A 22182-nucleotide genomic window follows, 5' to 3' on the forward strand; every position below is an offset into this window, starting at 1 on the left:
GGACAGGAGACGCTGATCTCCCATGATGCAGTGCCCAGAATAAATGAGTATTCCCAGTTTGACTATCCTCGCCAAATCAGCCAGTGTTAAAATGTAGGAAAAGTGCTTTGGTGCATTTGGTCTAAAATCAGTTTATCTGGAGAGCTTTTAGAGCCACTTGAAAAGGAATACCTGCTGTAGTTTATCACTTCATTTTTTGTGTGTGTTTTTTTTTAAGTGTGTTTTGTGCTTTTGCAATGGAAACTTTTAAGCCTTCAAGGTTACAATTTGTTGAAGAGAAATTTAACTGGAGTGAAAAAGGAGAATTTATTCCTACTCTCGTTGCATTCTTTTAAAAAAAATGTCCTACATGAAAAGAAAAATTCACGTCATCATGTGAAAATGTGTCAGGTGAGGGCAGTTTCACATTAGCGTATGTTGGTTGTTATCTGCACCATATTTAGCTTTTGTAAATGCTAATCAAGTAGCCCTTTTGACATGTAAATGATAAGCTTTAAAACACATCTTTCTGTTTCCCACTTGTGTCAGACTTGTTGAAATAAGATTAGTGGCTTTTAAAGCTACATTGCTAATGTGAAGAAATCGTCTCTTGAGATAGTTCCCCTTAGAGTCACAACACTTTTGAATTTGTTTTACATACCAATTATATAAATTTCCTCAAAAAGCCCTTTAAGACAACTAGAACTGTCTCATTTTGTAAAGCTAATAGAGCTAATCCTTTTCTGTCTTTCTTTCTTTTCTCCTTTCGCTAGTTTGCTAACTTGCCTGCTAGCTAGTTAGCTGGTGGGATTAATCCTTCAGTAAACAATTTCCTTGTCTTGCAAGTTCAGTGAAATGCTACGAGGCAAGGTGATAGTATAGATTCATCCACAGTAAAGTTTGAAGTACCCGTAAATGTCAAAAAGTAGCAGTGTGGGCAATCAGAACTAAACAATACACGGTTCAAAAGGAATGCCTGTAGGGAGCTTAAACTGCATTTGTCACCCTTATTTACAGAACATGATCAAAGAAAATGTTCTCAATTCTTAATGGATAAAGCACAGAAAGATGAATCTTCAGAAGACACTGAGATTTTGACAACAAAGCAGCCGGCAAACATGAAGGAGGAAAAAGTAGCTCGCTGACATATTCAGTGTCAGGTCTCAGATTATTTAGTCAAGAAGAAACAAAGAGGACATAGTAAAAACCATTTAAAATCGCTCCTGTAGCTGTGCAGCTGATAAACAAACTGAATGCAGGCACATCTAAATCGACTGAAAGGGAGATTTCTTTTGTTTACTTGTAGGCAAGATTAAGGAGAAAATCTGCATTTTTTCCCCCTCAAAATGCATGTCTTCAGAAAGAACCTGCTGGGAATCGAGTGCCTTCTTCAAGTGAGTCACATAATTGGTTTAATTTACTTTCAGTCTAATGTACCTCATGCTATAATGATTCAGTTACTTGATATCTGGGTGTAGATCCAGGGTTGCATTCAACCCCGGATTTAAAAAATTATCCAAATCAAGCCATCACTTGTTTGAAAGTGCTTTTATCCATACTTCTTTCTCAAAGCTTTTACTTGCAATCAATATAATGGCAGTCGGTGGTCCTATCTGACTCTGAGATAAATTTAATAAAAAATAAAAAGTTTAAAAGTTGAATGAAATCAAAAATTCAATGATTTTCCAAAAATGAAGTGCGTTTTGCAAAACATTGCCCTTGCCATCTGAGGATGAACGTTTAAAGCTTAGCACACCGTTTAAATAAAACAACCTGACCAGTTAAAAACCACAAAAACAAAAAACAAACAAAACAAAAAAAAACAAACAAACGCCAATTCTCTGCACAAAGTCAATAAAAAGTTGTTGAAAATGTCAAACTGGTGCTTTTTTTCCCCTGATAATAACCCAGGTGTCCCACAAAACAACCAAACACGACAGCGGTAGCAAGAGAGAATAAAAAGAAAATGAAAGGTGTTTGTCATGTCGGTGCATGTCCCTCCCCATGGAGCCATCATTAATTAAGCGTGAGATTGGTCTCTCCACTTCACACCCCTGCCTCTCGTCCTGTTGAAGCAGAGATGTCAGGGGACGAGCCGCTTCTCGTCTCGGAACGGCAAAACAGGTAGACTCGGTTCAGTGGACCTAAAATAGACATCTGTGAACACACCCCGGTCGCATATGCACACACACACACACACACATTTTAGTCCACTCAGGCACCCCGGGTTTGGAAACAGCTGCTCATGTGCTCGAGTCCAGTACCGCGACAGGGGCCTACAGCTCTTTCCAGCACTGCAGTACATCACTAATGATAGCTCAACTCCCTAAACTCCCCTACACTACCCAGAGGGGTGGGGGAAATCTGCCAAACGGGTACAGGTCCCCTCCTTACCGCTCGCACCACGGTGTCTGACAGCCGGCTGGGGAACTGTAAAATTAAAGGCCTCGGCAAATGAAATACTGCGACGCGGCAACGTGAATCAAAGCCAGGCCTGTCACGGTGGCTGGTGGAAGAAGAATGACCAAGGCGTTTTCTCAGAAGGAATACAAAAATAAAATGGAAAGTTGGAGAGGCCAGGCAACTACATTGTTATTGTTGAGTTACCAAGGAGCATTGTCTGGCGTCTAATGGAGGCATTACGGATATCGACGGGAGAGATATTTGCTCGTTTCACCTTGAAAAGTCGAGCGCGTTGTCAAAAAGGTCTTTCCGAGGAAGAACTTTATTGACTTCACTTGATATTAATATTTGCCTGAGACGACACAAGCCATCTTCTTTATGATGTGACCTTGCTGTTACTGCCAGAGACGGTAATGTATCTCGGCTAAGTCATCATCGCTGACTCATGGAGGGGAAGGAAACGGATTGCTTTGTTTTTGTCGTGCATCTTTCTATCTTCACTTCGACTTCGGCCTGGCATTTTGCACGGCCACTCCCGTGCAGAGTAAGAAGTGTCAGCACTGACATGGAGGGTCATCATAATTGCGCAGCAGACAATCTGATGCCGAGGTGCAGAAAGAGATAACAGTGGTCTGTCATCCACAACAGCCAAACCTCCCATCCACAACAGCCACGTCTCACTCATGAGGGAGAGTTATTGCTTTAATATAGACAATGAAGGGTTCAATTTGTGCTCCGGGTGTCAAAGGACTGCTGGGCGTGATTGCTTTCTTGGCACGGCTGTGACATTCATTGGCTCGGACTCGGAGCGTATTGGAGGAAGCCCTCTCTCTCGGTCCTGAAACACGTTGCATGACAGATAAGAGGTGGAGGAGAAGGGAGATTGGTGGATGGTGAAGCAGAAAAGGCACGGCTCGTCGAACAGCAGCACTTCGATCCCTGGCAGAATGAGAAATACAGTGTCCTGACCTTGGCTGATCAAGCAGAGGGAAAAAAAAAAAAAGGGAGGGCAGACGTAATCCAAACCGCGGTCCGTTCCAAAACCACATTAAATAGTAAAGAGCAGGGAATGGTTCTCATGTTTACACTTTGGGGCATTTTTAAACCTTTAAGCGAAAACTGAACCTCCATCTGTTTGAATTGTTGCTTTTTTCCACAAAACACTAAAGTTGTTTTTTATTTTGTATGAATCCTATTTGAAAGGAAACCAGTGCCTACTGCACAGGATATTTATGTTGTTGGCTTTGGAGCACTGCTAAACAGAAAACGTTAAGATAATACCATTTATATATGAGCGGTTTTTATTAGTACCGTCAATCCATTAAAAAATTTAATCACATGAATCACACTCGAGCACCTTGATTAATCATGATTAATCACTATACTTAACTTTGTAAGCTTGAAATGTTAAAGAAAATATTTAAGAAATGTCTTAATTTCTCAAACTCAACATCTCAGTTTTCAAGATTTTCATAGTTGGGAAGCTTTGAAAGAAGTTATTTTGCTTCAAATGTAATTTAGAAATGTTAACTATAGGCTAGCTGTGGTTTGGTGGAAGGATAATTCATCGTTGCTACTAAATTGGTTTCATCCAAAAGTTCAACAAGATGTTTTTTTTTTTTTTTTTTCAGAATTTCTTTGGTACTAGTGGACTTTATTTGACTAATTTGAATAATTTAAGAGAAAGGGATGAAAGATAAGTGGCTAAGGAGCTGAGGACGGGATTTGAAATCTGGACACATCAACGTCTACAGTGTCTGCTCTAACCACCGTGTTTTTTTTTAAAAGCTAAATTTACCGCTGAGCATACATCTTTTCACTTGTGTTTGTGGCTCTGCGTTGTTAACTGCAGTACAAGACCGTGTAACGTGCTGATTTGATTTCAGGTAACCCTCTGCGGGGAAAAAGGCTGTTAGGCCAAAATAGGTGTTGCACCTAATCTCCATTACTAATATTAATGCATTAACATTGACAAGTTTAGTTTTAAAGCAGCATACATTTGCATATTTCTACACATCAATTTCTTCTGTGGATGTCCAGCCTGAATTTTGAACATATCTTCTTTCCACTCTAATAACCAACTTTGTCAGGGAAGAGCGTATCGGCTGCTGCAGCTTCCACACATGCTAGCGTTAGCCTCACGCCCTCAGCCAAAAATCACTTGGGAACCGACGCAACACCTCACGACGTACACCTTTCATTAGTCCCAAAGAGCTGTACCTGAATAGACGGTGGCGAGCGCTGTTTGCGGGTGGTTGTGGTGGACAGGGTGGTGGTGGTCTCAATGAAGGTGGTGGACATCTCCGGAGGCATCGAAGTGGTGGTGCGCGTCGCGCCACGGCTGGTGGGCACGTCTCCCACGAGCCGCACGCTCCCGTTCACCTTGATGTTAGGGTGGCCCTCGGCGGCCATGTTGAGAACCTTGAGGCCGTTGTAGTAGAGGCCGGAGAGCTGGCCTTGGTAGGGCCGCTTTCGGTCGTTTCCTCCGATAGAAATAGTGGCCTGGGTGTTGAAGATTGTCAGCTGCCGGCCTGGGACAGGAAGAAGAGCAAAAGGGTGAAGAGGCAAACAAGAAAGGTACCTAATGCAAGACATACGGGCGCCTGTCACTTTGCCCCTTCACCAGATTGTACATTTTGAGATTTGGTTGTTGGACACCAAACATTTTCAGGTACAAAACTGAACTACAAGATGTTTCGTAACAACAACATGGTACTTCAACATCAAGAAGATTTAGTGAAGTAAGTCCGTTTGTATATTTGTCTTTAGTTACACAATAAATAGCATGCATGCATGATATGGTTTGGCTATGGGTAAAAACCTATTATATTTGGTTTCTCCAGTCAATTGAATCAAACAAGAATCCACATCTCAATCGATAAAAAAAAAAAAAGTTTCAAAAATAACATATAAACACATATATTGATCAGAATACTAATCTACAAGGAAGAAATTAACTATTATACACCTTAAGACAGACCTGTGCAAAGTAGCTTTCGGGTTTGAATTGGAAATGGGAAGGAACTTAGTAGTAACGCTTGGGTACAAAGTTGGCGATGGAGCAATTTGACAAAGAGTCCACAAAGGCTGTTCAGTAAACAACAGAAATTACCTCTAAGTGCATCATTTGTACAGGATTTACAGTGATACCAAAAAAATTCTTATGTAAAGCAATGTATTTCAGTTCGCAATTAAATTAGGTTCTAAATGATGAGAAAGAACTGCACATTTACTCAAAGCAAGTAGCAGAGCTAAATAACCATTCGCCCTCCTGTGATACTATAAACACATTTAAATGGAGAACATGCAAATTTGAAAGTAACATCTAAAAAAATGAGCTGGAAAGTTTACTCTACGGATAATATATTCCCTGACTAAACACTGGACTTTGTGCAGGGAAATGATGAATAAATACATACACGGGCTTTGGCGTGTTATAAAGACAAAATGAGTCTTAATGTGCCGTGCGAATTTGATTAGACGACGGCTAAATATTACAGTCAAAACACACTACTCATGCATTAATTATGAAATTGAAATGCATGGAACTTCCACAAAACAAGAATCATAATTACATTTCTCATTTGTGCAATTCACAAACTAGCAGCACTGCAAGCTTTGTTCCACTGTGTTTGCTATACAGCACAGAACACATTAGGTATGGAGGGAGACGGGGCGTGGTGGGTGGAGGTGGGGGGTGGCGTTCATATCACAGAAAATGAAATAACACATGTGGAGCCATGCATGCAGCAGTAATGGGATATTTTTTTTTTTTTTTTTTGTCTCCCAAAACCTGTCAGTGTTTTTAGCGGTTGTTAAAGGGACTTTATGAAAAGGTTAAGACGTTTATGTGCTGTGAATTTTAAAAGGGGAGTTTATAGTGGCATTATGTACCGCGAGAAGGTCGCGTTATGGTGGTGGAGGGGGGGTGGAGGAGAGCGGGCTCCCTCGACATCCGCCCACACGTGTGTGTGTGTGTTTAAGACAGACGAGAGGCCAGCTTCGATAATCCAAGCGATTAATAAGCGCGGCTCTGTCGGGCGGCGGCGCACCTTGCCGCTCGCGCCGTGACACTCCGCCATCAGAAAGCCTCCAATTATCTTTCCATCATCAAAACAGGCTGGATTTCCATTTCGTGTGATAAGTACACGAAGATAAATTACAGCAGAGAGGAGCCCCACCCCTCACACACACTCCTGTTATTAGGGACGTTTTCAGAGGGGGGGATATGCCAGCTGATTAGTTTGTTCTCAAACACTGTGGAGGTTTTGAGTCGGAGGAGTTAAGCCTCCTCTTCAAACAATCACCCTGCTGTAGCTGCAGGGTTAATGCCTCCTCTCAGTCAAATTCAGTGTGAGCAAGAGTGTCTGATCTTTCTGTCGCAGTCCCTTTAACTGGACACCATGATTGGACAAGGTATAAAAAAAAGAGGTGATGATGGCAAAAAAAACGAGGGGTAAAAAAAAAAAAAATCACATAAAAATACGATTTATTTTATAGATTTTTTAAGGGGTTTTCTCATTCTCGGAGGTTGAAAGGGAGCAAGCCGATGAAATGATTGGAAAAAAAAATAAAAAGAAAGAAAAACATTCTAGAAGTTAAATAAAGGTTTACCTTTCTCCTGAAGCCAATCCTCTACTGGCCGGGTATATTTGAACGGGATTTTCTTATTTGCCATTTGATAGCGCTCAATGTCGCTGTTGCCTTTGGAGTTCGAGAGTTTAACAAACAGCTTGAAACAGTTGGCAACAGACAACAAACATTTATACAGTGGTTTATGATGAGGTTTAGCTGCGTTTAGAATGATTTAGAAAAGCTTTAGGAGTTTTTTTTTTTTTTGCTTTCCACAATTTAGTTGAACTTTAGGCTGTAAATTTGTTTAAAACACTCCACATTCAAAGAATTACACATCATATGCATGAAACAAAAGCAGAAAATCACCTGCAGGAAAGAGTAAAAACACAAATACAGCAAATACATCATAAAATACATAATATCAGATAAATGAAGTACAAACAAAGCTTAACCGGCTTCATGAGAGGTAAAAACTCGGTTAATGTGAGCACTAATTCTCCCACTGGACACCATCTGCTTTTTTTTAGATTTCAATAGGAGCAGCAAACGGTTTTGTGTGACTCGTCGTTTGGACGGATGGAGCTTCGAGAGGAAAGGAGGGCAAAGTTAGGGGAGCAAAGTGGTAATTCTAAGTATGGCAGACCCACTGGGGGTGAGATCCCACAGCGGCACAGATTTCAAGAGGACAATGCATACAAATGAGATCATTACTGACTTAGTGGGAGGCCTTTTGGGGTAAAGAATAATGAAAAAAAAAATGTTTTAAAAAACGCTGCCATACTTGCTTCTCTCAAGAGCACAGCTAACATGTTCCAAGTATTTATAGCCCCTTACATTTTTTCACACTTTTCCGACATTCCGACCACAAACCCTGAAAAGTATCCCAGTGGGATTGTGGAAGAGGGGCATAATAGTGAATCAATTGAAAAGGACGCATGGCTTTCGATAGCTTTTAAAAGTATACTCTGGAAAGTGTGGTGTGCATGTGTTTTCAGCCTCATTTGATGGTAACAAGATTCCCAGTGTTGAAAGAAAGACGTTGAAGGTCTGTTTGGAGTTTGGAACAAGCGTTCTACCTTAGTCAGATGAGACCACAATGAAAAGCTTTTCACCTACATGCAAAGCAACGTGTTGCAAACAACTAAAACTGTACATCATCATGGTGGCAGCATTTTGACTGGGGGACCGAGGGATCTTAACCACTACAATAATAAAAAAAAACAACAAAACACTTTTGTCCCGTTTTTGAAAGAATACATTTTCTTGAACAACCTGGATTTATCCAAAGTTATGAAAAAAATATAAAGTTTGTAACCTAATGACAAAGAAACACAAAACAGTCCACTTTTGCCTTTTTGTTATCTTTAAATTAGTATTTTTACAATTGAAATGCTAAATATTACTTTTGTTTAAAGAGTATCACGTATACTCCACATGGTGCCATTTTATATAACAATCTATTAACTGTGTCTCCTCCATTTGTTATAAAAAATGCAGCATACATCAAATATGACTAAAGAGAAATTTGACTTTGTAATTTGGCACCTTAAAATTGGGCCTCTGTCTCTTTAAGAAGCTCCTGCCTTCAGCATGTCGTCACAACAATGCTCCTCCTTCAGGCTGTTTACAACCATTCTTAGGAGCTTTGAACTGAGAAGTAGTTTGTATGATGAGCTCAGCAGATTCGCAGTTCCACCAGGTGTCTGCTAAATGCTGCTGGCTAGTCTGAAGGAGCTGCGTGGACATAGGCTAAGTGTTAAGTCATCTCGAATGGTTGCCACAGGAGATTCAAACATGCATTAAAGAATCAAAGCAACACTCCAGGTGTGTGTTGAATGAGAGAATTATAATATGATACACAGCTCACAAAAATTAATGCTACATAACATCTCCTCTTTAAAAAAACAAAAAGTAATATATACCCAACAAAAGGGCAATAAGGGCCACATTTGACTCCGAGTCACAGGTTACAGACTTTAAGCCTATTATATAGATTCCCAATAAAACAAAATAAAACACTAAAGTTTGTGGTTGTTACATGAGAACTGCTACAAACATAAAGGGTTACGATAAGTCCGTTATAAATATAACAAACCGCCTTTTGGAGAGAAAGTGGTGAGTGAGAACTAAGTAGTATTTCTGGTGCAACACCTTCCCCCACTGCGTGTGCCACGTTTTGTTTGACAATGGCGGTCTGTCGGGAGCGGAGGACTGAGACGCGGAAGTCTGTCTTCAAATGACAAAGAGCCCGCAGAGAATTACAGATGACAGCATGACGTCAGCCAGTAAGTCGGCGAGATGGAAAAAAAAAAAAGGAACGGAAACCCATCATGGTATATTAACATGGTTTCATAACTGCGCAAATGTGCAGCATACGGTGTTGTCTCAAGTGATTTAGGCGGTGAATGTTAACTTTATGTGAGCGTCTGGGGAGGGAGCCGCCTGATTGGGCGCATATCGTATTCTGCTTGTCCTCACACCCACCCGGTGCGCAGTTCAGATATTTGCCTTCATTACAATAAATTACACTGGGCTGGGAACGCGACGCAATCACATAAAGCCGCAGCGTTCCTTCCTTCCTGCCTGCCTTTTTTTTTTTTAATATTCAGAGGAAAATCTAGCCAAGTGCTCCGTTTATATCCAGCTGGGAAGGAGCGTGATTATGGCTGCGAGGGAGCTCAGGGAGCTAAAGGACTGTGTCAGTAGTATGCCAGCAGGTTAATCAGCTACGCGCAGGACTCCCTCCTCCTCCCTTTGATCTCAGGCAGGTTTCAGGTGGCAGCCAAATACACTCTCCTCTGGACAAGGGCCACAGAGGAAGCCATTATGGTTGGAAGTGAAATCAGAGGACGGACGGGAACGTTGGGATATTAATGCAACAGAGTTTTCATTTGTCTTCTCTCTCTCTCTCTCTGTTTTTAGCTACTTGAAAGTGTCCTCTCAACCCCGAACCAGAGAGAAGAATCCATGAGCTCGTCGCGGATTGCTAATGGCAACAGTCCCAGGTACAACTCTCGGACTGTTCCAGGTGATTAATGAGGTTGACGGATCTTCGGTAATGAATACACCACAAGCTAATTGTCCACCTAATGAGAAAAATCTCTATAGTTTGTCAAATTGATATTCAGTTCTCCAGAGGTGACTCCACACCGGGTAACCTTGCCAATAAAGGTTTATTGTTGATCATAAAAATCTGTCTGCTTTTCAAGCTTTATCGTTTTGTGGTCAGATTGTTCTTTAACATTCAAAGATGGTGAATAAGAGACAATAAAATGAGCTCAGTATTACCTTTGACTGAAGGGGAGGTATTATGTGTATTCCAGCCACAATGTGCCATTTTATAGCATTATCAAATCACTGTGTTACATTCAGTTGGAAAAATGCTGTATATATGTATCAAATGTGCCATTAAAGAAATTTTACTTTCAAATTGGGTCTCTGTCTCTTTAAAAACTCCTGCTCTTCCTGAAACTCCGCCTTCAGGAAGCATCACAACATGGCTCCTCTATTAACTCTTTCATTACGTTTTTACTGTGAAACAGCTCGTATAATGGGCTCAGCTGATGTGCAGTTCCACCAGGTGTTTGCTAATTGTTGCTGACTAGTCTGAAGGAGCTGGGTCTGATGTAAAAGAAGATCTTTTCCTTAATAGTGAAGCATTTTGTTATATTTTTATTCTAATCAGGACTAGCTTCAATTATTAGATCAAAACCTTCATTTCTAGTCATGTTTATTAGCTCACATCCAGGCTGCCGCTAAAATAACACCCATATGCAACATTTCCTCTTGTGGCAACTTGTTTTTCTGGGGTTTTTTTTTTTTCCATTTCAACAGCGGCAAAAGATTAATTAGAAATGTGCTCTTTTCCAAAGCGACGTAGTATCTCAACGTGCATATGCTCAAACCGAGCTAACCTCTTTAATCCTCTAATAACCTATTTCCCTTACGTTTAATAAGATTTATATACATAAACACTCTGCTTGTACCTATTTCCACCCTCCTGCATGCCTTCACCATATTTTTTTCTCCCAGCCAAAACAATGTTGAGCTTTTTTTTTTTATTCCTGTCAGTGGCAGCCATTCAGTCAGCACAAACACTGGCAGGGCGACAGTCATCTGCTGATTTGCCGCTTCGTTCTACTCAGTTTGTTTGCCAGACTGATCTCAGCAGGGCTCCATCACGGGGGCCAGAGCCGAGAGCACATCAGAACGGTGAAAATGTCTACAGTGACAGGCTCCTGGAATTTTTTATTTTGTAATTTTTTTTTAAGGGAGGAGGGGAACGTTGAGTGTATTTAATACTGTCCCAAAACAGGCTCAAATCTGCAGCTAGCCACTGTTTATGAATACCCATCGCCACCTAGTTCTTTGTAATATACACCGGACTTTCACTGCTGGCTCTCTCTCTCTGTCCTCATCCTCAGGTCATTCGTTCTCGTTCTTTTCTTCTCATCCAGTCGTATTCCGCTCCTTCATTTTCTCCCTCTCCGTGTCTCAGCAATCAGCCCGGCGCACTCATCTCGGTGATATAAGCCTCTTCAACTGCTGTCATCCATTTACTTTTTTCCTCATTCACAAATGCATTTCTCTCCATCAGTTCACACGCGTCTGCCTTGTCTGCCCTACGCCAACGAATGTTTTCTACTTTAAAACCTGTTTTTTTGTGTGTTTGTTTGTTTGTTTTGGTTTTTCTTCCATCAGTGTCCACTCCGGTGGAAATGGGACAAAAGCGGGGAGTGTATTCATCATTTTTCAGGTCATCTTCAGATGATGTTGCAGGAACAAATTAGTCAGGCAGAGCTCAGAGCAAAAAGAATCAAAAGATGGTGTTTCAGATAGGGCTAACTGCGTTTGGCCCACGGACACACTGGGATTTGTCTCGCTCATGAGGAATTGTTCGTTTTTCTACATCACTGTGATTCTAGAAAAAAAAAAAAAGATCGTCTGATGTCTGTGTCAGGTTGTAGAATCGTACATCCGTATGTGTTTTAAAATGAAAGCGGGATTGTTGCTGCTACGGCTAACTACCTAGCGTGCACCACGAGTGATGAAACGCGTGCACGCACGCACACACACACGCAGAAAGACGTAGCTTCCCTCAGGCACTGACTGAGTAGTTAGGCTAATGGCCATTCATCTGAGACAATGCGTGAACCGCAGCCAGCTCAAGGCAAAAGGGCGATGTGCAATTTCTGCCCGGTTGGATCTTGTAATTCTTTGATTCAAAGATTCAAGCTCGTGCACACACAAAAAAAAATAAAATAAAATAAAATAAATCGAGACCGTGTAATCAAAGAGTACAGCGATTCTGAATGTTATATAAGGAAATTGGAGCCCTCTCACTAAACAAAAGGCGAGCCCCTGCAGAAATGCGGGCTGTCACACAAGTACACGGGACTGCGGGAGAGATGCGAAACCCGTGATGAGCTGCGACTGGGAGGAGGAGGAGAAACACGGATGGAGGAAAAGAAAAGAGGAAAAAAAGAACAGATCTGAGAAGATTCCGACAGAGGGGGGGAGAATAATTAGAGAAAAGGAAGAGACAAAGCAGTCAACACTCGCACAAATCCAACGCCCACACGCAAACGCGCACGCATTATTCCCCCCTCTCCTCCCGAAAGCCTGACGGAAACGTTCCTGTATAGGATCAGAGTGGGGGACATTGTTGTACGGATGAGCGGCGCTGCTGAGGACTCTGATTTCTTAATACAAACAGCATTAAAGGGTTCTATTTTTATGTTGGGAAACCGCTGGGTGAATGTCGCCCTGCGTTCGGCTGCGCTAATAGAATCTTGATATCTTGGGAGCGCAGATGGCTCAACATCAACAATGTGGATATTAGTACCCTGTCGTGTTTTCCATTAAATAAAATAAGGTTAAAATAAATGTTTTATTCCCCAGCAATTAAATTTAGACGCTAAATTCACACCAGATCTTGGCAACGACTCCGAGTAATCGACTGACACAAACAAATCAGTCCCACAAAGGAAGTTTTGAGCAAGAAGATATGATACAATACAGAATGAGTATTGATTGATTATCTGATCCAATGGTGGCCTGTTAAACAGTTTCTCTTTACCAAAGAGTTGTATATTGTTATGATTGATGAAAGTAAAAAAAAAAAAAGAGTTGTATATTGTTATGATTGATGAAAGTAAAAAAAAAAAAGTTGTGCTGTTGCCACATTTTCTAGAATTCTGAACGTTGTGGTGAGAGTCATTGGACTGATAGGTGGAAAGAAAAATAATTTCACTGCCTCTTGAGAGTTCTGACAGTAAGACTTTGTGTTTTAGAGCAAAATATGCCCAGGTCACGTAAGAAGCTAGTAAAAAGAAAAAACAAACCACAAAATCCTTTATGTACACTTACTGCGCAACACTCCACTGCTGAAGAAAATGCATGTTTAGGCTTTGCTGATGAAGATTTTGCTTCAGACAGTGAAATATTGGGAGAGTCTCATCAGATCAGCTGAACTCTTTGGGCATCACTCCACACACCACGTTCAGAGAAGGAATAGTTTTACAAAATCAACCCAAAAAACACCAAAGGCTTGCAGGTAGAAGCATCACGGTGGAGGCTGATTTACAGCATTTGGTCCTGGAAACTTCATATTACTGAAAGTAGGAGGAATGAACTGAGATGTTCTTGATAAAAGTCTAAAGAGAAAACAAGTATGGATTTCCAAATGAGACAATTTGAGTGGAATAATGGGTCAAATTCACACCAGAGTAATGTTTGTGACCAGTTTCTCCATGCAGATGTCTTGAAGTACGTTCACTATTTATTTTCTGTCATTCCAGTTTCTTTCCCCATATAAAATGATACCATGAACTAATTTTACTTGGCTTGAATGTGTAGATTACTGATGTGTGATGACAATGTTATGATATTTCTATCATTTTCTAATAAAAAAAAGATAGAAATATATTCAGTAAAAGAATTTTTTTTATATCCAAAGCACTTGTTAACCTTTCTTGTTTTATTCTTGAGAAATGTTTCTTGTTTTTGCTGCTACCCCTACTCATCGGTTGGCCTGCTGAACACCAACTTTAGCCAATAAACTTTGCTTTTTTATAATCTACGAGACGTTCAATCTTCACTTTATTGCATTTGCTGTCTTCGCTCGGTCTTGACAGTGTTTAAGTGATTCCATCTATTTTTTCATAAAGCTGATGTTCTCAATTTGTCAACGCCGCACCTGTTGTCAAAACTCGAACGCCTGTTTCTCTCTGAACTGCTGACTTACTAATGAAAATAGAAGCTAAAGCGTATAAACGCTCTCAGACTGTTTTATCAGGCACAGCAGGGAAATAAATCTAACATACAGTAAATATCTCATCGAGCTTATTTGCAACCATTGCTCAAACTTTTAGAAATGTATCACCTAAACCGTGTATACCGAACTGCTGTAGGCGTAAATGTGCTTTTAATATACTTCTTCTGTCGCGTTAGAATAATTTGTCACCGTAGTCTTGATCCTGGCAGCACTACTGCAAACTACAGCAGCAAAAATTTTAAAACTCATCTTTATTTATTACCTTTGGTTATAATCAAAAATAAGTTGCATGGCAAAAAAAGCTAAATTTCTTAACTTGGCTTTTCTTTTTTTTCTTTTTTACCCCAAGGTGTCGTTTCTGTAGAGAAGAAAAGTTGTTCTTTGTTTTTATACTGTGTATTTGTACATATTCGCGAAACTGACTCATATCTGCTAACTTACACACACACATCGGCTCTATGAAAATATGTCCCAGATCCTGGCTTTAAATATTCATTTAATGAAATATAAATGATTGTTATTTGGATGTTTCTAAACAAGATGTGAACTTAATGAAGTTATTAAAACAAAATGATGCCAAAAAAGTTAAAGAAAAATTTGATTAAATCTGAATGTTGTCTGACTTGAACCCATCTTTTGCAGAATCCACAATGTTGGCATAAAAAGTAAAATTTTCTCCCCTATGCTTGTATACCGGAGCATTTTGGCTGCTATTCATGTTGAGCAAAGCATTAGGAGTTAGAGAAAGCATGAGCCTGGACTCTAATATGCAATTACTCACAAGATGTGAGGAGAAGACTTTTATAGGGCTGAAAAAGGGAAGGGCACTGAGGGCTCCTGCAGCTTTATTACCAACACTTAGGATGGGTGCAGAAGTCAACTGCAACACTTTTGATTGCCTGAACACAACAACTGGTAGGCAGAAATGAGATCTTCATGACGTCCAGGGGTAAAAAAAAAAGTCCCTGATTGGCTAATGATAGTAAAATTTGGTGTTCATAAGACTGACATGAGACTGTCATTATGAATGTCTATGACTGTTGTCATGTAGTGTCATTCGGTAAATAATGACACTTTTAATGCAAAGTTGCTCTAAAAGTTGCATTAAACGTCCATTAAAAGTTCCAACTTTGCATTAAAGTGTCATTATTTACAAAAGTACTTGGTGTTCATTTCTGTTTAAAACAGGTAAAGAAAACTCTTTTGCCCTTCTAGTGAATGTGCTTCAGTAAAATGTTGAAAACAAAAACCACTCAACAATACCACCAGCTCACTGCTATAAATCGAATTTGTTGATGTTACTTTTGACTCCATAATGCATTGGTTTGTTTCATCGTTTTGCCCCATTACTCAGGCTGGAATGGAGTTATGAAACCTGTCTGAAGTCATCTGGTCAACTAAAAGCGGAAAACAGCCAAAAGCAAAAAAAAAAGCCCAAGACAGAAGAAATTAGCGTCACCTGCACTGGCTCTGAACCAAACCACCCGGCATGCCAGGTTGTGCCAAGAAAAGAAGCAGTTCTGGTGAAGACATGCTACTGGGAGCATCATGTGGGGGCTAAAGTGGTCAACTCAGATCTGCTGTCTTTCCAGAAGTCTGCAGTTTTTCTGTTTGTTTTTGGCCGAGTGTGCACCTGATATATCTCAGTTCATGACTGCACCCTTCCTTGGAAGAACAATACAACCAAAGGAACCGCAATATTGCTTTTACGCCACTATTTTACCAAGATAGTCGAGGAAGTTCATACCACCTTATATCACACCATCTAAATTGGAGAACATGAAAGAGGGAAACAATGTAGCTTTCTGAAAGTTGGGCGACTTCCAAGACAGAAATTGAGGAGAGCCGGTCCAATTTACCGGACTCGAGTAGAAGCAGGAAGAGATCATTCTTCTTGTCCTTCCACTCTGTCAGTCTCTCCTCACTTGGAGAGCAGCACACAAGTATCTACTACAGAGAAGCAGAGTTCCCAGACCTCCAAACGGAGCGGTTTCTGTTTGATGAGCCTATTTGTATTCTGCTGGCATGCTGCTTCTGCTGACCTGGGAATGAGAGATACAGGGAGGCAGCGGTGTTATCTGGCCAACAGGCCACCCTAGGTCCTCTGCCTCCTTCTCCTTCTCGCCTCTCCATCGACCAAAATGCCTCTTGGTGCCTTTGAATCCCTCTTTTCGTATTGAGCTGGCCAAATGTTGCACAGTTAATGCCTCTTGCAAGACAAAGGATCCTGGCTCAGAGTGTTCCCACCCCCACCGACTCAGGTATGGTAGTGTGAAAGGACTGACGTATTTTGAGTCGTAGTGTGCCAAACAACCATTTCGTGAGCGCTTGCCTCCCGGGCTGTCAACTCAAACGCCGACTGCCCTTGAAAATTAAATAATAAAAATAGATGGTGTCCAGTGATTCTTAGGCTGTATAGAACTATCACTTTTATGTTACGAGATAAATGATAAACGATGCTGGCTGTACCTGAGGGAAAGTGCTCGTTGACTGGCCAGTTGTCCACCTGCAAGGTCGCATTGCCCCCGTTCCTCGTGAATCGGACCAAATGGTACTTGCCATCGTTTACCTCTGTGTTTGACTCCTTGACGCTTATGTCCACTGTCCCGATGTTAAACGTCACGCCGATTTTTCCTTGTTCCTGAAAGAGACACACACAAATGAAGACTGAAGGGCTTCTCGAGCTTTTTATAACAAGTGCTCCCTTTATTAAAAACCAAGGTTTCTGGGAAACACTGACAGAAATTTCAAAAAGAAACACAACACAAGTTGAACATTTCTATTTTTTTTTCAAGCATATGGTTTTATTTTAAGTTCCTTCCCCCCACCCCCACACACACACAAATCACACTTTTCAAAATTCTAAGTAACACTGACAGAAATGTAAAAAAAAAAATATATATAACAAAAGTTGGAATTTTTCACTTTTTATCACCATTTGCTTGATTGAAGGACATGGTTTTATTCTTAGTTTCTTTTTTCCCCACACAGAAAACGAGCTTTTAAAAATTCCAAGTCAGAAACAAAAAAAAGTTTTTGTCCATGTCTGTGGTCACGAGTTTGCTGTACAGCACTTTGATGTAGCCTGTTGTTATAAAGTGCTGCAAAAATAAAATTGTCATTAATAAATACTTTTACACACATTGTAAAATATAGCTGCCGTTTGTGAACAAGTTCCTTAGTGTTTGAATCCGTAAAATGCAAAAAGCCACACATTTTGCATCGGGTTTGTTGTCATGCCCACATCCTTATTCTGAGCTTAGAGGTTAGCTAGTAGCTAGAAACAACTACCAGGCCATCCAATTTCATTTCTATTTCAAGTTCTAGACATATTCATCCCTTAAAGCTCTTCTTTAGGGCCGTTTCCATTGGAAACCAAGATCAGTCTTCTTGAACAACTCATCTTTTTGGCAGCCACTAATCTTTGTGGTCACTTTGTGTTGAGACCAAAATTGTCTTCAGAGTACCACCAGAGACAATCCAAGTACTTGAGAGTCTTTGCCACATTAAAACCTCAAACATGTAGTTGAGGCAGCGACAATCAATGTGAAAATAGACCCACAGTTATTCATTTGTGGGAAAACATATCGCCATCACAACTCAGTGTTTTACCAATACGCAATGGTGCTAGAAAAAAGATTATGGAGTACGCAACGACATCACATAAAAGGCACCTTATTGTCCAAGGACGCTGAAAGTGAATGCCTCTGAATAGAGGGGAAAATAAACTGGTGGTGTCATTTTAAAACACAAATTCACCTGAGGACAACACTGTATCCATGGTTACAGATTTCTATGTGGTGACGGACAACAGTTTATGATGTAAGGTTATATTTTGTTTGTCATGTAATTTGACATGCTAACAATTTAATATCCGCACAGCAGAGACAACATTTCACAGCAACGTGCCCTACATTACTCCATTAGTTCTTGGCAAGCACTGCTAATCCACCTCATTTGCTCCTGCCGCGCCTCTTTAAATCTCCTCTTGGCTGTGTGGTCAGAAAGCCAGGCAGAGAGACATCTGAGACACGCGTTGAATCGTTGACCGATGTGATCGACGGTTTGAACTTTCTCCTTTTCTCACTGCTCTGCATTCAAGAAATACCGTTTTCAACTCCTCTGGGTTTTGGGGTTGTAGTTCCGGCATTATGTGAGACTTTGAGATGCTAATCCGCAGCTCCCAGTTGTGATGCACCTTGTTATCACGGTTATGCATCACAACAACTGTAGGACAGTCAAAAAGCTGCACAGCATCCAACACCGGAGGGAATAATTGTCCAAACATGCAACGACGCCTCAACCAAATACAATGTGAGCAAAAGTCTAAAAAAAGAACAAATCTGAACAAATTTAACGGAGCTGCTCCAAGACGCTGCCAGTATCAGCGGAGCAACTGTCGAGTCGTAGAGATGGAGATTTTATTTATTTGCCTTCCTTCCATTCCTCCTTCCTTTGAATTGATTTTCTGTTTCTTTTTCCTAATTCTTGTCATTTCTTTTGCAGATCACAGCATAATGACATTTCCAATTTTGAAGACCAGTAACAAACTGGTGGTGGTTACCACAGTAAAGGATTCTATGCCACAGCAGAATATATAATAATCCTGTTGAAGAAAATATTTTGTTGCCAATTGATTTCTCTTTATTCAGAGTAAAATACAACAAAGCTCTAGAGATGTAGTTTTTATTCATTTTTCTTTATGTTTTGAGTCTATATTTTATACAATTTTCTATTTTTTCATTATTCTACCTGCCTCTATGTACCCATTTACCTACCAACATACTTCTACCTGCTCACATTGTGCGACAAGGTGACTAGTCACACAAACCTCCCTACCTACGAATTGATTACTTTGCATTAGTAAGATATAAAAGAAAGGCATTTTAAAAGTACTTTTCATCTAATTGACAGAGTGCCTTTGATCATTTTCATGGCCACTTGCTTCATCCATACAGGGAGGTAAGAACCCTAAAGCGCGACCCACAGAATCAAGGCCACCCAAAGCATCAAAGGAGCGGCGGCGCCGTGAGGCTCCGACAGACCCAGCGGTGCTCTCCATTACCTAGATGAACTTGTGAATGTCATCAAAAGTCAGCGAGCGAGCGGCACCATCTTTAAAACAACAAGACCAACATCAAATGGACCGCAACTGTCAAGCGTCAACTCACAGAGGCATGTGAGCCGCATCAAGGCCATGTTTTCCACTACATGTATTGTTGCGCAGTAATGAATTAATTACACAGTAAACTAAGTGTAAAAGGCTCAATAAAGCGACTTGGATGAATGCCCGCGGCTGGTGCTAATGGTAAACCGCACGGAGAACCCGAGGACGCTTCATTATACAAGTGTAATGTGATGAAAATAGGCTGCCAGCAGAGATTCTAATGATGAGTAATACTCCCCGCAGCCTGTCTCTATGTGAAACTGGCAGGACAGATGCCTTCTTCAGCCAGCGTCTCCGACGAAGCCGTACGAAAGCCGTATTCTTTGCTTAGCCCTCGACGCTACGAGTTACACCACGCCCGTAAATCGCGTCGGCTCTTCCTTGTAAATTTCAGATTCCTCTTCCTTTTCAAACCCCACTAATTTTCACGAGCGTTGCTTTACCGCGACAGCTCCCGTCTTCACGGCCGTGTAGGCAGTTACAGGCAAGAGGCTTCAGAGCCCGAGTGAGTGACATGTGGCGGGGAAGAGCTGTGTTTTCTGTGTCATTTGTTTTAATCCCCCATAGGGAGTCTTCTCTGTGTAATTACTTTCTTTAGAAGCCGGCAGCGGAGGGACCGTTTCTCATAACAAATCCAAAATGAGGAGGCTTTGAACGGGGAGGCTGGGGGTGGGGGGGAGCGGACACATATTGCTAATTGATCAGCCGAGGCTCTGACCCGGCATGCCTGACTGTTCAGAGTGCGGACCCTGATTATGTTGAACGGGACCCTAACTGTGTTTGTCAGCGTGACACCGCTAGATGATAAGCTCCGGCGTACAGTGGATGACACATCGCTTAAACCTGCTGACCTCCATTAAATGTCACACTCTTCTCATAGAGCAGAGGAGCGCTTCATCAGGCCAGCAGATTCCTGACGCGGCTCCTGCGGTGGCATTCTCACTCAGAGATCGCATCAGAGTAGACAAAAAAAAAAAAGAAAAAAGAAAAAAAATGATTTGGAAAGTGAGGAGCAGATTTGTGTTTTCCTCCATTGTGTCAATTCTTTATTCAAAAACTTTTCACAGCATTTAGAGATTCAACACTTTTCAGGCATTTTTAACTTTAGAGTCTCAATTGCATCAAAGCTACTGAGATAAACTTTTATAAAAAATATGTTGTTTTTTTAAACACATTTCTTAAAAATTTCATCATCTTGTGAAAGCACAACATAGGAGAAAATTCCCTGTGGTGTTTCTGTCACCTACAGAAATACACTGATTGGTCAGAGACAACCAATCAGAGCCAGGAGTAGGGTCTTAGCGCTGCCAATGACCCTTGTGTACGCGCTGCTCACACCATGCCCTTTTCACTCTGCTCTGCCACTTCTTCTTCTTCACAGTGAATGGTAAGGCTAGTTAGCATGAACAAGGACGACAGTGGATAAACTCAAGCCTGACTGACAGCACAGAGACTCTCCTCCTGGCTCTGATCGGCACTTTCTGTCTCGTTAGTTTTAGTATTTTCTCTACTGTTTGTTCAATGACTTTATCAATAAATACGTATATATTTGAAAAAAATGGTTAAATGCAGTCACCTTAATGATACAAATCACACTTCTTTATATGACTGGTGTCCTAAAAAGTATATTTTAACTGGGAATGTTTCTTAAGAGTAATATTTATATTTGCAGGGCTCTAATGCACAGCCATACACCTACCTAAAAAAGAAGCAATTTTATCAAAATCGTACCACAAAATATTGTGATCAAACTTTAAGTCCACATCGCCCACCCCTGGGCAGGATAATAGCAAAAAAGACAATCACCTAAAAGCTTAGACGAAAAAGTGAAACTCGTTTCTTTGAGTTGGGAACTGATTTCTGCTTCTAAGCAAATCTTTTTTAGGCTTAAGCAGACAGGAGCAGTTTTTTCCCTCTTGATGCAAGGCACAGTGCAACATTTTCCCTCTGGGGGGTTTGAAAAGGCATAAAGTTTCTAGAGCAAAACACAGTCAAATTCCAGACGAGGACCTCTTTCATTTTTAACTTCAAAGTTACAGTTAAAACATCTTTATTTCTTCACCATTACGAGAAACGGGATGAGCTTTTGGTGAGACGGCATCGACAGAGCAGCTCTCCTCGGCCCGGTTAATAATGGAAAAGACACGAGAAAGCCATTTCCTAAAAGCAGAGCAGAAGTGAGATGAGCCAAACGCTCCGCTCTGCGCTCCACCTCTTTGTCACTACGGCTATAAATCGGCTCTTAATATAAGCACTTGTCATTAAAACTCAGACGGACGCACGGCTGGATGCGAGGAAAGCGTGGGCGCGGGCGTGCTGACAAAATGCACATAATCGATGCATGCCAGAGACGACGCCAACAATCTGCTGATGATTTAATGTGACAGGCGGATGTTCCGTGCTTTGTTTCGTGGAAGATATTATTAAATCAGCTGGGCCTTACTGGAAAAACAAACAACAAGAAAAAAAACAAAACATATTTGATGGGTGAAGTGCATGTAAAAGCACAAACAGTATCCTGGTATATCTGCTGTGACCTTCAGAGGGATCTGGCAGCCATTGTTCTCCTGTGAAGCCACATCAAAGCCACGTCGGCGACCCACTAATACCTACAAACAGCAGCAGATTGTCCCGCAGCCAGATTTTAGAGGTGGTTGTAGGATTTCTCTTTTGTCTTTGCTAAAAGACCATGAGCCATTTCCCCTGCTAGCGCTAGACTTTCGTGTTTTATTAAAGAAAAGGGGGGAAAAAAAAACAACAAAAAAAAACATGTTGAGAAGGG

The 22182-nt window shown here is 41.0% G+C and overlaps 1 protein-coding gene across 8 annotated transcripts in view; it reads right to left on the minus strand.

Annotated features, from left to right (window-relative positions):
* nrxn3b (neurexin 3b) overlaps positions 1-22182 on the minus strand; it is a 402487-nt gene that overhangs the window by 56761 nt on the left and 323544 nt on the right. For 6 of the 8 annotated variants that reach the window (XM_007566141.2, XM_016678681.1, XM_007566140.2 and 3 more), the window contains 3 exons: positions 16703-16874; positions 6997-7086; positions 3069-4913 (listed from right to left, as the gene is read on the minus strand). In XM_007566141.2, coding sequence (XP_007566203.1) covers positions 4564-4913; positions 6997-7086; positions 16703-16874 — 612 coding nt within the window. In that variant the 3' untranslated portion in view covers positions 3069-4563. Of the gene's footprint in view, positions 1-3068; positions 4914-6996; positions 7087-16702; positions 16875-22182 lie in introns of those variants that run through there. The other 2 variants (XM_016678683.1, XM_016678682.1) reach the window with 2 other exon arrangements.

This window comes from Poecilia formosa, unplaced genomic scaffold (genome assembly GCF_000485575.1).
Source record: "Poecilia formosa unplaced genomic scaffold, Poecilia_formosa-5.1.2 Scaffold187, whole genome shotgun sequence".
Taxonomy (NCBI): Eukaryota; Metazoa; Chordata; class Actinopteri; order Cyprinodontiformes; family Poeciliidae; genus Poecilia; species Poecilia formosa.